This window comes from Dermacentor silvarum, chromosome 10 (genome assembly GCF_013339745.2).
Source record: "Dermacentor silvarum isolate Dsil-2018 chromosome 10, BIME_Dsil_1.4, whole genome shotgun sequence".
Taxonomy (NCBI): Eukaryota; Metazoa; Arthropoda; class Arachnida; order Ixodida; family Ixodidae; genus Dermacentor; species Dermacentor silvarum.
The window spans coordinates 26,976,988-26,992,384 of NC_051163.1; the positions used below are offsets into that span (position 1 = coordinate 26,976,988).

General features: G+C 44.2%; 1 protein-coding gene across 3 annotated transcripts in view; it reads left to right on the forward strand.

Annotated features, from left to right (window-relative positions):
- The window catches only part of LOC119430955 (SCY1-like protein 2), a 433,350-nt gene extending 418,180 nt beyond the window's left edge, over positions 1-15,170 (forward strand). For all 3 annotated transcript variants that reach the window (XM_049657735.1, XM_049657737.1, XM_049657736.1), the window contains one exon: positions 55-15,170. In XM_049657735.1, coding sequence (XP_049513692.1) covers positions 55-336 — 282 coding nt within the window. In that variant the 3' untranslated portion in view covers positions 337-15,170. The remainder of the gene's footprint in view (positions 1-54) is intronic.
- Positions 15,171-15,397: the final 227 nt, after the last annotated feature.

Genomic DNA, 15,397 nt, shown 5'->3' on the forward strand with positions numbered 1-15,397 from the left:
CCCCCCCCCCTGCCCCGTTTGTCTCCTTCTCTTCTTTCGATATCTCCCGCTCAGCATCTGCCAGTGCCGCTGCCAAGGGCCTCGTCTCCGACGGCGTCGCCCCACCACTCTCCGCGGTCTCCTCTGTCACCGCGCTCGTTGTCACCCCGATCGCCGCTATCACCGCGTTCCCCGGCGTCGTCGAGGTCTCCATCGTCGCGGTCTCCGTCGCTGCGTTCTTCGCCGCCGAGGACCTCGCCGGCGGTGTCGAGGTCACCCTCGCCTAGGGCCTCCAGGCGGCTCCTGCCGCAGCCCAGGATCCCCTCGCCAGCCGTGGGCAACGTCACTCAGGCGTGAGCGCGACGACCCTGCGCACACGAGCCTGTTTAAAAATTATTTCGACAATGATCTCAAGTAGCAAGCACTGACTACGCCACCACCAACAGCCTGGGACGTGTGGGCTATGCAGGAGAATGCATTTCGATCAAGCTAGGAGGTGCTTTTCGGTTTGATTCCCGTGGCTTGGTATGGGATTACATCTCACTTCTGGCTTGATGTTTAGCAATTCGAACCTGTCAATGTTATGTATCATCTGTCGCGGAAGATCTTACACCACAACGCAATCGTGGTCTGAGCGAGCGTAAGGCTCTGTGTTGGCGCTGCTATCACGCTCGTTTGCCTGCATTGTTGTTGAAGAGTCACTAGAGGCCTAGCTGCTATTACGGTCTCGGAAAAATCCAGCACAGAGGAGCGTGACGCAACCACAAGCCATATGCCCATATTTACCACAACCGCGTTGTTCGGGGATCTTTTGAGACAAATTGTGCTTGTGTTAGTTATCTTCAGTTGATGCAAAACACGTTGTGTTTCCTGCCGGGGCGTACCGAGTGATGCTTATTTTTACGTGCGTCTCATAGTTCTTGGAAGCCTTTATGCCAGCTGTAATGGTGCTCGGGATTCCTGCATAATGTCTGAGTTAGCAGGACTGCAGTTTGGCTTGAGATGCCTGATGAAGCGAATGCCATAGCGGTTCCACATAAATCAAAGACTCAGGCACGCTATTTCAATTAGGTTTTCACGTGTGCCGGGCCACCCTCAGTGCATCCCTCACTTGACATGTTATGAAGTGCAATTGTGGAGGAAATGCGGGAGCGTGGTCCGAGTGAGCACGAGTTTTCCTCTAGTTTCATTTTTCTGCGAAAGTGCATCTGTACCCATGTGGGTTTCATCACACTGTGCGTAATTTTCCGCAGCATTATTTTTACTGAGCTGCATGCACTGTTCAACTTTCGATGTAATCTCACGTTCATAACGCAAAAAAGTGTCCAGGGTCGCAAGAATGGTTATTCAAGGATGGTGCTTTCATATCTAAAGCTAAACGTCGCGTCCTTTTCTCAAGAAAGTAACCCTGACCATAAAATTTGCGTATTTATCAGCGTGTATTGTATTGGGCACTGTTTGACGTCGCGCTAGGCATTTATTGTGATGTCATTTAATTTTGTTTGAATAATTGCAAGCTGAAGTTCAAGCGAGTTGGAGTGCGAGATGATGAACTGGACCCTTTTTTCTCTGTAAACACCTGATGATACTCTAGTAGGAACGCTGCTGAGAACATTACGTAAAATTCATACTTGTACGAGTCGCGATTTCAGCGATTCTTGTAGGTAGCCTAGTTTCTCAGTCTCCAGCTTCGGTGTTTTGCTCATGCATTACTGAGCTCCACTTTAAGTCACTGGGGTCTGTCGCCGGAAGGTGTTTATGGCTCAGCTGTCAATTTTTTTTTTCACTACCAGTTGTTCCTAACACTGCATGGCCCGAGTGCCACTTAGTAGGTTTGGCGTTACAACAACTAAAACCTGTCTGGTACCAGTATGACTACATCGACGAAAAAACACAAACAATAACAGAACCACACAGGGTCCCATAACCGCGACTGGCGTCGATACCGTTTCATTAAACTGTGTTGCGCTTGGAGCAAGGAAACATTGTGGCTACACACTACCAGGGTGCATATTCATGTTCGTTTTAACGGCCTTCTCGTTAACTTCTATACAAGACCATATATAAATACACACGAGCCAAGACAAGACTATGATCGGAGTGGATGCCTTTGTCACCAGCCTTTTCTGAGTACATGGCTGGGATGGAACTCAAGCTCCAGCCAGGGTGTAGTGAGTAAAACCAGAACACGTTGCTCAATGAGCAGGCTTGTCCTCAAGGCAAAGCGTGCAGTGTCTGCCAACCTGCGTTTTCGTCGAGCACTCGCAAGAGGTCGTTCGTATTCAGTATTTAAGCTACTCTCATAATTGTTGAACGACTACGAGTAACGCATGTTTTGGGAAACTGCTCGAAATAGTGGGCAACTTTCAGCCAGCGTGCCGAAGTCCATTCTTCTCGGATAACGCAGCGTCAGTATTAAACTGTTGTCAAGTAGGCACTAAACTAGGAAACAACTGTAGTCTTGTTACGTGGCGCTGCACATCTTGCAACGGTGTGGTAAATGATTGCGCTTCGAATCGTTAAAGATGTAGCAATCATGCAAGTGCGGAACTGACAGCAGTGCCGCTCAAAGACTACTAATTTCTTTATTCTTGGCATCTAATTGGCCTCAAAGAAGGAAGGTTGTGCAAATCGCTCGAGGTTCGAGAAAACGCTGAAGCATAATAGGACTGTCCCTAAATTACCGGAAGTAAAGAATCACACACTTTGCGTAAACTTTTTTCTTTCTTTTCCTATATTTATCAGAGAGAACGCGTTCTTTCTTGTCTATTGTTTCGATTTAGCAGAGTCATTTTTGCTATCAAAGTAGGGTTAAGCTAACGCCGGAATAATTACTAGTTTTATGATATAAAACTTGCCATTGTACTTTCGTTTCGCTTTCCATAGATTGTATGAGCACATTCTTTCTAAAGCTAATTTTCAGAAGATATTGTAAAAATTCCTGAATTGTTATTGTTCATTGTATATTTAAGGTTTTAGCCTTATTGGCCTATGCTAGCCGATGTCAAGTGAGCACTGCATTGGCTCTCCTTATTTCCTTGTTTCCAAGTGAACATGATAGGTTATTCTGATTTCTCATAGGCACCTCATTCAGTTTGTGCAAATTACTTTCTTAAATACAGTTTTACTATACTGCAGTCGTCACTATTTAAAATACTTGCCATATATTTTGGGATATTACAGATGTCATATCCTCCCTAAATTTCTCGTTCGCTTTGCAACGCACCAAACAATCTAACCTGATCTCGGCAGAAGTTGTCGAATATATCGAACAGGAATAAACATTCACGGAATGTTGAACCTAATATGTTACGTATTTTTTGTCTGTATTCCCACCTATCCCCGTAATCGCACGGCAGTATTCAATGGCACACGAAAGCTGGTCTCGTGAAAGGCTTTTTCACTTGGCAGAAGTAAGAGGAGCCCGTACTAAGTAGAAAGTTCCATCTCCAAGCTCGTAAACTTCGTGAACCACTCCTCGAAACTCACGCTAGTTCCAAATGCAACAACGATACTGATTCTGAAACATGAGCTACAGGTTTGACGATCATCGAACTTAAAGCAAGCGTTTACCGTAGATGTCGGCAGTGTGTGTGTTACGCCTACGCCACCCACAGTGTCGCCCAAACAAAGCTGGCGGCTCACCCTAGCGCAGTACCAATACACGCGAAGGCAACATTTTGCCCATAGCACCCGCTGCACCTGCACACCTGTGACCAAAGCAGCAAAGGCGACTCCTTTTCACTCCATCGCTTTGCACTGCATAAAAATTCAAGGGGCAACGCCGGCTGTCTTTCTGGTTCAGAAGTCTTGACAGGCGGTGCTTGATGTGAACTTGTATCAATAATCACAAATTACTGTTGTTGTTGGTGGCTCCTGTGTGCCCTTAGAGCGAGCGTGAATGGACTCTATTTTGTATCCGTTGAGCGTGGCTGCTTGCAAGCCTTGATTCTGGTTAATGTCATCCTAGAGCCGGCAGGTTAATTTCCTCGTGTGACCATGTTTTACGCACACTGCAAAACATAACGCACGTCCGCTTGAACATACATCCTTCCGCTTTCAATTTCCCTCGCCTCCGCATTCTTTATCGTGTGTGAAACCACCCTCAAGGTCTATGCAAGCGCGTCAGTAGTACGTAGCATGTACACGCGATTTGCTGTTTGCCCGAAAGCGTGGGGGAGGGTGCGGAGTTGCTCACATATAACCAAGCTTTCATCACACCGGGAGAGATTGATGTGTCTCATATTTGTAAGCGCCAAACAGCAGCGACCAAATTTTTTAGAGACTATTGCAGATACACTCCACCGTCTCGTCAAAACTCAGGCACTCGGAGAAGCAATGATTCGTTGTTTTTTATGCATCAAAATGTTTTTAATGAAACCTACAGATGTGAGGCTAAATACATTTTCAGTGATTAACAGTGGTAGAACGAAGTGTCGCTGAAGCCAATGGCCGGCAATAAGATTTGTCTTCGTAAGGGCAGCTGACGAACTTAAGTCCACTTGTCGACTTCAGCGAAATTCCTTGTTCGACCACTGTTAATTACTTCAAGCCGTCATGTTTATGTGAAGTTCTCTCGTGTTGAGAGATATTTTCATAATAAACGTTGCAACGTTTTGACATAGAACCTACATCTCAGTAACATTGTTTCCTAAATTCTAACAACTCTAATGAAGTAGTGCCTTTCAGTTATTTTCAAATGAATCTTTCCTGTCGGCACACTAGAAAGATGCGTGTATTAAAGACAGTACAGATATTTCCAGCATCATCAATTTGAACTCTCGGATAAAGGCATTGTCAATATAAATTGGACTTGGCAAGTATAAACCTGCGGTAGTTATGAGTCATGCCTGGCTTCTTCGTAGCACTATTCAATCACGACTGCTGATCCGTTCGGGCAGATCATTTCAGTGTATTTATGTTTTGAGTGATGTATGCCTATCGTGGAGAGGGAAATACCGATATAAGAGACGCCGTCAGAACAAATTTCTCATGGTACGCTGTATTCTGAAGGTGTTAGCATTGTTTCCTTGTTTCTATCATATTTGAACGTGTGTCGCGCGACGAGGCACATTTTTTCTGACAATCCATCGAGCACCCTCCTATCACTCGGCTCTTCGTGTTCACGTGCGTGTGCGGTACTGTGCTCTCTGCACCTTTCACACAACCATCGTTGTTGTTCACTTAATGTTGTTTTCCTCATGCTAACGTTCCTCTGACGTGCTTTCATGAATGAACGAAACCCTTGTGCCACATGCTTGTAAGCAGAGCATGCATAATCGTCCCGATGTGAAATTGCCAGAATTGCATGAGAATCAATGCACAAGCTCTGATTTACCTTGTTTCTGTACCAAGTGAACGCATATCAGGCACCATTCCGAAGCGGGGCGTCAACATGTTTCAAAGAGGTTGCATTCTCGCAAACTAACATTCTCGTAAACTTACATTCGCGGACAACACTCTCGGGCAGTGACGGGAAAACTACAAGTGCGAAGTTTCTGGATAAGTGTTAGTGCACCAAATAGTCCCGTAGACTTTGACAGCGCTTTCTGTTTCCGTTCTGAGAGTACATACTGGATTTACTTAGCTTGTTACTTGTGGCAGTTTCGCATTCCCAAAACGTGTAAGAAAAAAAACTAAAGAAAGATCAAAATTCACCCCTCAGTGGTCTGAATGATATCTCATTTTAAGGGATAGATAGAAAAATGAAAGAAATGCAAAAAAAGGCAGGAATATTGATCAGAACCAAAAGTTAGGTTAGCTACCCTACACCGTGGACTGCTAGTGGGAGGTAGAAAGAAAAAAATAGAGAGATGCATCACGGGCTAACGGTCGCAGCCAATCTCAGCATACGACAACCGTTAACTCTGGTATAAAGTCGCTTGCGCAGATTTGTTATCCTTGAGAATTGTAACAGAGTTTTGTTTCAATGCAAGTGCTGTAATGGAGAAGGCGATTATGTTTTCTGTTCCCCACCCTAAACAAGCGTGAGAGAAACAGTGGAACTGGTTTCAGGAGCATTGTCACGTGTGCACTTCATCTCCATAGCTTTTCCTTCATTGCCACAAATAATTCTCTACGAGCATGCCGTGAAACATGGAGCGATATTGTAGACTTCGAGCACGTTAATCATGCTTACTTCAAATGCAATCTGCGTCATTTGTGGCACGAGCGTTTCGTCTATTGTTTTCTTGTCAATACCCTCAGCGCATCACGCAACTAAAGCAGCCATAAGACGGGGAAAAGCGTAATAAAGACGTGCGAAACCACAGGCTTCGGTGCCGCCTTAGTATCCGTCACTTGTATAGACGCCGTTATAGAGACTGTTTTAGACGCTGTTACATTGCCCTGTTGAATGCGATTGTGAAGTTGAACCGCTGTTCTCGCTCGTAGAGCATGTATCTGCGTACGTGTATACATATTCTACCTATGTTACAGCATGACCTCTTGTTAGAAATCTAAGATTTGTGTGTTACCAGTGTTGCTGTTGAACATGGTGTTGTTAGAATGTAATATTTTTCGCTGAAGATTTATGCTCCACTGTTTCCAGATTATTTGCAATTACAGATGTTCCATGAAGGCTCTCAAAATTGTCGGTGCTCTGTCCACATCATCTAGAAAACCTATTGAATTTTCATGTGCTTTTTCCTCTTGGTGCACCGGGGAATGCGTGTACCTTTACAGCAAGTCTGAAAGTCTTGGCATAATTTTACGCCTTGCATCGTCGCAAGTACGACCAGGTCGCAAGTACGACCTAGTCAAAATCTTGTTATCGCCGTGCTGACAACATCATGCACAAAACTTGGTTTTTACGACATAAAACCACGGCGTTTATTGATTTCACCTGCACGGTGATCAATATTTATTTCAGAGACCATCTTAAGCTTCTAAAAATTGACGTTAGTTACGCATAAGTGACCAGATCTTTTTTAAAGCCTCTGTGAGCGACTTGCGACGATATTGAATTCTCGGTGTGTCCAATTAAGCATATGTGCAAGATTGCGGCAAGTTTTCTTTTTCCAAATGATGAACTTTAGCTGCCCGTTCCTATATCTAAGGTCGACACATATCGGCATTTAAGGGTATGATACATATCTCTTATATATACATCATTCAGAAACATGGATGCGATGTAATTCATCCCTTTATTATTGCTAGTGTGTGCTAAAATTTAGCATCCCCTCCGTTACTTATTCGAATCACGCCATTTTCGTTCTCATTTCTCTACTTTTTCTGTCTTATCAAAGATTAGCATTCAAGTGATATTTGTAGACATGAACATATCTACTTACATTTCCTGGCTCATATTTTGACGAAGCCGGAATTATATTTATGAGAGAAAATATATGTCGGGAAATTTAACTAAAGAAAAAAGCCAGCCCCCAGGAGCAAACATTACAAGATGTTTGCACGTTATTTCCCCGTACTTAGTTTCATTTTTATCTGAAAAAGCTGAAATATCTATGCACAGGCTCTGAAAGCCAAGCCCTTGCTTTGCGCCCTCCAATTTTTCGTGCTTGAGTCCGATCTCACACATCCTTCACCTCACATATCAGCGTCCTTGCATTTTATGGTCAGTTCAACTGTTTCCATTGGTCGTTATATTCGGAACTGTGCGTAGAGCTGACGCGCACCCATGTGCCTAAAGAATTCGGCAGACAACACTCGCACGAGCAAGACCTAATACGTTTCGTGACCTTCTTGATTTGCAACAGCAGTTGTGTTATGTCATCCGGTGCAGTTCTCCGACTAATGTTACTCAACAAAAGGCGAATTGCAAGTCTACATTTGTTTGCTGATGTTTTCAGGTTTACCATTCACAGTTGGCCAAATCATGCTAATTCCTCTGCGGCTGTGTAAAGCTAAAAGCTATGCACGCCTTTCAATTCCTACTTTTCGTTGAAGGACGCATCCCCGAGGACATTACTGACTGTCGTAAAGTTCACCAGTTGTGTCGCATTGAGTCTACTTTTAACTGCTGTATCATGCACACCTTCGGGTACAGAGCACTTCATGTACGATACGATCTGTTTCTGACACATGTGTCGTGGCCAGTGTGTTGCGAAATAGCGCATTCCCGAACGCAAACCATGAATATTTGCAGTCAGGCTTATCCATGCCTTTCCGCCAACTCTGGCATGCGCTCTTTCTCGTTCACACGTGCAACTACGTCACCGCAGTGCCGTGCGGCACACTGTAAGCACCCTCCCTCTCAGTGCGTTAAGGGTTCTCAAATGGGCCTGCGGCGCCTGACGATAACGCGGCGTCCACGTGAAGTCTACGTATGGAACTCTTGAGACCTGTGAACGTGGCCCTTGCAGCATTCAATTCGCTTCTATACCTAGCATGCATCAATGTCGAACGCAAAAGTACCAGATGTTTAATAATTTCTTTATGAATCAGCTGAATGCGTGTAAACAGAAACTGACATCTGAAGTGCATAACTTGCTCTCGAATCACTGCGGTGATGCGATTTGGACGCACGTGTAAACGCAGCCCTTCACATCACTGTACTGCGTCATTCGTGGACGTGCGTGAATGACCCCTTTTGCCCCCTTGTGGTCACGGCAGCCTACTTTATGTTCAGGGTCGTCTCTGTCTGTTACCGTCGCTGCTGCCTTGCACGAGTGTGTGAACATGCGGCGGCAAATTGCCGCACGCTTTTTTTCCCTCCTACCACAATGTGCCCGGTTTTCATCCCCTGCGGCGGCTAGAGCGCGCACGCATTGAAACCAGGAACTTCAATATGCATATCAGCTTCACGTGAATGCAGCGGCCTGCCTCGGTACGCTGCGGAAGCATCTATCACACTTTCGGTCGGTCGTGTGTCACGTGTGTTGACGAATGTACAAGGCAAAGTGTCTGAGCCGGTATTCACCTGCTTCTCGCCGACTCGGCCACACCTATTTGACCAGGTTGCTTGATGCATCCGCAATTAGGATAAAGTTTTCTGCATCTTCAATAAGCACTTGATGAGATTTCGTTCACCCAACTGAAAATGTGGCGGAGGCATGTTTAGCTGAACAGGAACAAGGCAGCATGGGGCTTACTACTGCTTTGATAGAAACTCTTTTTGGCTCATGGCTTGAGCTGTTTTATTTATCCGAAACGCTTTAATAATCAAACTGAAGTTTTTCAGGTCAAGGTAACCTGCAGACAAGAAAGCAAGAGGGAGCCACAAGGTAACTGGGCGTTCGTGCTCCAACACATGTTTCAAATGGTGCCCAAGAACACGACTGCAGAAAAAATGATAAGCAGATTAGGAAAACAAGCGTTGAATATCATAAGAAAATTTTATTGCGAAAAACAAGCAAATGGTATTTTTTTCTATTTTTGGAATACGGCAACTGTATAGTCCAAGCAGAAGAGGGCTTCCGCTTGGACATCAGACAGCCGTGTTTTGTTCGTAACGTAATTTTTTATAACAAGCCCGCTTGCACTCTAACGCTCTAACTGGCACCGTTCTTCGAAAAAAATATCGTATTCTACACGTAATATTGTTTAATACAACTTGCACAAAGCACTAGTCGAGATTTATTGAATCCTTTGCTGCATGGGCAATTCGAAATGAGTCTTAAAGAGATTACGGATGTGTTGTCTTTTTTGTCTAATTGCGGGGGTTATTGCGTCGTATATATTAGCTGCCGGAAAAAAATGCACTTCAAAATTCACAAACGCTTACTTTTCACCTAGTTATAATAAACTATGGAACGTTAATCATCACAACAATCACAAAGGAAACGTTTATAACTACATTTCTTTACCTCATCATTGCTGTTTCAGCTGGACACTTTGCGCTGTGCAATTGTCAACTGTTTGTCGATGGGTAACTCTTTGTTCATTGTTTCCCTTGTCTGTGGTGTCGGAAGCACTTATGGTCAACCTTTTTACCTGTGACTTCACTTCGTCTGTTCCATAAAAAAAGTATTTGCTTGACTTGAAGGTTTTCGTACAAATACTTTTCTCATTTTGTATCTCGTTATTGAATGTTTATTGAGAAAAATAAACTGCGCATGGACGTTGACATGGCGTGGGTGGAATCGGCGCCATATATCAGAAGCAGTGTTTATGGCTCACTGGCTGTTTGCGAATTATGTTCTCACAGATAAGCCCTGTCAGAAAATTATGGGCACAGTGTTCTCATAAAATTTAAAGCGAAAGCATTAAATTGTTAGTGCTGATGTTGCTTAGTTAAGCTTTAGTTGTTTATCTACGATAATTATAATTATATACGTTATAACGAGCCTACCATCATTGACTTCCCAAGCCCTAAAACACATGAATAACTTTGATAGCTAGCAGATTGATAGATTACCAATTAAATGCCATAAAAACTTGGGCAGATATCATCGGAGGTTCATTGTCAGAGTGAAGTCATGGCTTCCCAATAGAACTACTAAGATATGCTGCTCGGGACACTTATTTACTAGTTCGATTGGTTAAATGCTATTAGGCTTAGGGGGCTGTAGCGTTGCATTTCGTCTAGGGTCGACCTGCACGACAAACTAATTTACATCTGTGGCGAGAACAAATCTCGTGGACTCGTGTTACAATCGGCCCACCAAGTCACCACCTTAAATAACACTGTATCTAAGATTGTCCCAGTTCACGTGGCCACACAGCCGTCAGCACAATGTAAGGGAAGCGCCAAAGAATGCTTTGCTTCAAAACTTGTGAAGCGTGTCGAAGGCAACAATCTCTCCTACAAATTGCGTCAGATAGCTCGTTGCCAGGTTCAATCCCCGTGTCCATTCGCAGTTTACTTTTGTGAACAACCTCCGCTTTTGCGACGGTTTCGAATAAATAATTTTCCCGTATTTTTTTTTCTGTCGGAGTACTTTCATAGACAGACAATATCTACGCTCTTCTCTGTACAGCTGTGATGACTACAAAACAAACACCAGTGTACACTGACGTGTCATTTGTGTGTCCGCTTTTCAATTTGATGCACCGATAAGCGTCTGTTGCACCTCCTAGTCACAATAGGCAGGAACAAAACACTTGTATCACCACCTAACGTTCACCAAAACATGGAATGTGACCCTGTGTATACGTTTGTGAACCTGAAAGCCAGAGTATTCACGTGATCCCCATGACGACCTTTGACATGCGTTTTCTGGTGCGTGTGCCGGTGCCACTAAATTCCTCCCGGCGCCTCCTTCTCCGCATCGTCAGTTGTTTCTTCTATGATGCCACTGACCGCTGCGCTTAAAATATGTATATTTCAGCCTTTTGCGTGACTTGGATGTGCATAATAATTCTTCGTAAAGAAACATCTTAGTGATCACACTAAGCTTGTGTGTTTATTTTGTGCCTGCCAAGTGTCATGATATGTTATGTGATGGTGCAAGGTACCCCTCGTGTTTTCCTTATCCACTGATGTTTCCGTCTCATGCGATACACCATGGGTCATTTGACAAAAAAGAGGCATTATTTGCATATTATACGCAGGTTCACGTTGCTGAAAATCCTGCTTGCAAATAAAGTGAAAGTGTGCTGTTTATCTTCGATGTGATATTGTAGCATTGGAGTATTGAATAGCACGACAGGCAATGAATAATCTTTAGTTGAAGCATCGTCAAACTTTGCCAACTTGTAAACTAGAGCACAAGGATGAGAGCTCAACATAGAGGCTTAGTTTGAGCTTGAACTGATTGAATGAGGCTTATCTGAATTGCGAATTGTAAGTATTATTAGCTTGATAATATTGAGTCGTTATATATTAGTACATTTATTTACTACATAAATAGTAGCAAAACACTGTGCCGACTTGACAGTGGAGGCGATACGCGTTTTAAGAAATGTACCATGTGTTATATTCGAAATGATCTAGCTTTTCCGGAAGTTCACAGAAAACGAAGTTAAAAGAGCATTCGTGAGAAACAAAAGGCGTCATTTTCATTAAACAGTACTTACTCGCTGTTTTGTTCTGCAGAAGATGATTTTTGAAGTCAAAAACTCACCTCTTATTATTTTTTTTTACTTTGGTAAGGCATTTTTAAAGCTCTCAGTGTATTTATTGCTGACTTCAAGCTAATTCTTCCCAACAATATTACGCCGCGTATCGAAAAGATGAAATTGTCAGTTTAAGAGAATAACTTTCATTACGAGAAAAACTTCAATTTCTAATCATGACCAAAAAAAAATTAACGCAATAGCGAATCCCCGGTTGCCGCTATCGTGAGTCACGCGGCAGAATGAAGCGCCTCTTTTACTTCAAATGATCCGTCGTGTTTGTGACCCACCCGGTCCGTGTGCAAAGGTCACACCTATGCCGACAACTGCGCCCAATCTCATTTCGGCGACGACATCGCCAAGAACACACCTCTTAAACCAAATTGTGCCCACAGTGCAGTGAACCTGCATCTTCCCCGGTGAGGGAACGTTTCTCGCCTGTTGCTTTTGGACATGTGTTTTAAGCACAAAGCCACCTTCGACGAAGACACCTCGCACGAGTTACGTGCCACACAGCAGAAACTAACCACGCCGCCTCCGCCTCTTCTCAAACCGCGCCAAACAGCCGAAGCCCTCAGCAGGACGCAAAGCACCTTCTTCCCGGCAAAAAAAAAAAGAAAAAAAAAGCTCGCCGCTGCGCGGTTTTGTGACGCGCTTGCCTGAAGAAGCGACGTCGACCGTAAGAGGGCAAAGGTCAGAGCAGACGATGGTATCCAGACGACAGCCAGACGACAGCGAACGTCGAAGAGACCGGTACTCGCCGAAAGATGACGCCACCTGAATGTTCTGGCATGACCGAGAAAAGAGGGGAAGAGACGTAATCAGGGAAAGGAAAGTGTAGATTAGCAAGGCGAGCGAGCGCCACCTTATACCCTCTGCTCAAAGAACTCTCTCTCTTTCTCTCACTCCGCATAGTGGTCCTCGAGGAACATTTGTTTTATTTTCCCGCCGCACAATGCCGGTCCGTGCGTGTGTGTGTGTGTGTGCGTGCGTGTCCCCTGGAGCCAGAACTGTAAAAAAAAAAAAACATGCAACGTGCCCTCTCGTGAAAAGAAAAGCAAGGCCGGCTTTGTTATCCGCTACCCTTGCATCGTTAAATCTCGAGCCTTGCTTTTCCCACTCGTTCGTTTTCTCATCGCGCCAAGAGTCTAGCCTCTAATACCGCATAACCATCATTCTAGGGCATATCACTCGTAGACGAGGCTGCTCCCCTGGCCCCGGGCTCTTAGTGTCATGTGGTTCCGCCAACTGTGATCCGCCCGGCCTTGTGAGTAGCCCGCTAGATGAATACTGGGTTGCTCGCCGCCCCTCGCAAGCTGACTTACCGAAGACATCTTTTTCAAGCCACTGCAGCAGTACCCTGACGGAAGTGTTCAGATAATCTATGAGCCCATTAACAAATTCTTAGGCTGGGAGTATTCGTAAGAACAGGTGTCAGACAACCGTCATAGTGTACATACTGGTGAAGGCAGCCAGCGATTAACAAACAGCTGTTACGAACCAACAGCTTAGTGAAGTCGACCTCTCAACACCACAGGTGTCGTGAGGTTTGCACTCAGGAATGCCGTGATAATGGAAGATTGGCTATATAATAAGTACGATAGCCCTCAATCACCTCACGCATCATCTGAAAGGATAGTGTGTTGAAACGTCGCTGGCTTTATTTTCGCTGTTTCTATGTCCTGAACCACTACCTAGCATAAACAAAACTAACTGACTGAGGAGATGTGTTGTGACGGATCACACTACACTGACCGCAAACGAAAGGCACCGAAACTATGACACCGACTTTGTTGTAGCAAACGCTTCTATTTGAAGTTGTATCGCAGCCCGGCGCTAAAAAAAAGTGCCAATAAATTGAGTAGATTGCAAACACAAGCAAAAGCAATCAATCTGAAACGTAGATTACCACGAACACAAAATCAAATTTTTGTTTAGGTTAAGCTTTATGGCAACTTTTTTGCGCATTCATAGCATTGCGAGTCTACTGAAAAGTGCACCCCGCGTATGTTTGTAGACGTTGTGTTCTTTTTTTTTTTTATTATACAGTAGGCAGTTTGCTATAAGGAGCGTCATTTTTCACCAGCTCAGTTGAGACATTTCGACTCGTGTAACATATAAAATGGCACAATATTTCATATTCGTGACAAAGAGCCGGATTATCGACAGCAGCACAAAATCGATGCTGAAGGCTCCTGCCTCGAATGTAATTAGCGTCAAAAGCTTTCATTTTTGTTGCATTTATGCGGAGGAATCTCATTCTTCCATATACTACTATACTTAAATTACAAGCTTTCTTTATTTTTCAGTATTTTCCCCGCTTACAATGTCCGTAGTCCGAATTAGTGATTTATTAATAACGTCAATGTATCAAAAAATGTACCAAGAAACCTTTCTATCAATGAACCTGAGAGCTTAAGATGTTGGCCCCAAACTGCAAATTTTGCGAGCCGGCCTGATGATCTTTGGGTCAGCTTCCGAACGGCTGCCTGCAATCGCTCCTCGCTATTCTCCTTCTCTTCTTCGCCCAGTTTAGTCTACTAAGTATGAATTAACCAAAAAAAATTAATTCCTCAGTGTCGCAAGTGCCGTTGAGAGAACCTTTCTATAAATAACATGGACCGAATCGCCCGCGCTCATTCTCTCAACATCTCTACCTATCCGGTAGTGTCGGTGTACATAGTTGTGCATGAATCCGCAAGATGTTAAAAGGAAGACGCCATGCCACCACACGTTGAGTTGTGTTTCTCTCGTTGTAACAGTGGAGAGACATGTAATAGTTGTTTGCGGAGCTGGTGACAAACGTGCTCTTGCGTAGGCCATTTGTATTGTGGGTACCTTTTTTTGTTTCATTACCTTGTCCTTCTCCTTAGACCTTCTGTCCTTCCTTGGCTTCATGAGTACGTTGGCAATATTTCGCAGATAATATAATTCTTGAATGTGTTATCGCTTGCTTGTTTTCCCGGCTGCTCGAGATTGTTCATGTGTACACGATGTGTTCGCGTTTACTTCCTGTTTCACTTCCTGGCTACTTACCTGGCGTGTGTTCCCTTCGAGTTTGCTTTCCTTTTTCTCTCACGATCCTTGCACGTTTCAGTGAAATATTCGGCAAGCAAAATTGAGCAGCCCCCATTGTTTAGCAGTGTTTTCAAAGTATACATGTGTGTAACAGGTATTCTCGAGTGTTTATGCGCCTACTATGACTCCAGCTGTTGAGTAAAAAGGTTTTAAAAAGAGTCTTGTCTATGTCTCGCTTGTTTCCTGCAATTTAGGCCCCGATGGCGATGCCTCGAAGCAGCGACCGCGCGCTTATAGCGCGCGTCGCAAGGCATGTAAATGAGCGACCTACAATGGGTAAGTGATGGCTGTGTAGTAGAAACGTGTAGGCTAATACAGAAACTTGAGAAGCAGCTAAGGACTGGGCAACCAGTGATTTCACGAAAAATGTTAGGCGTAACCGTAA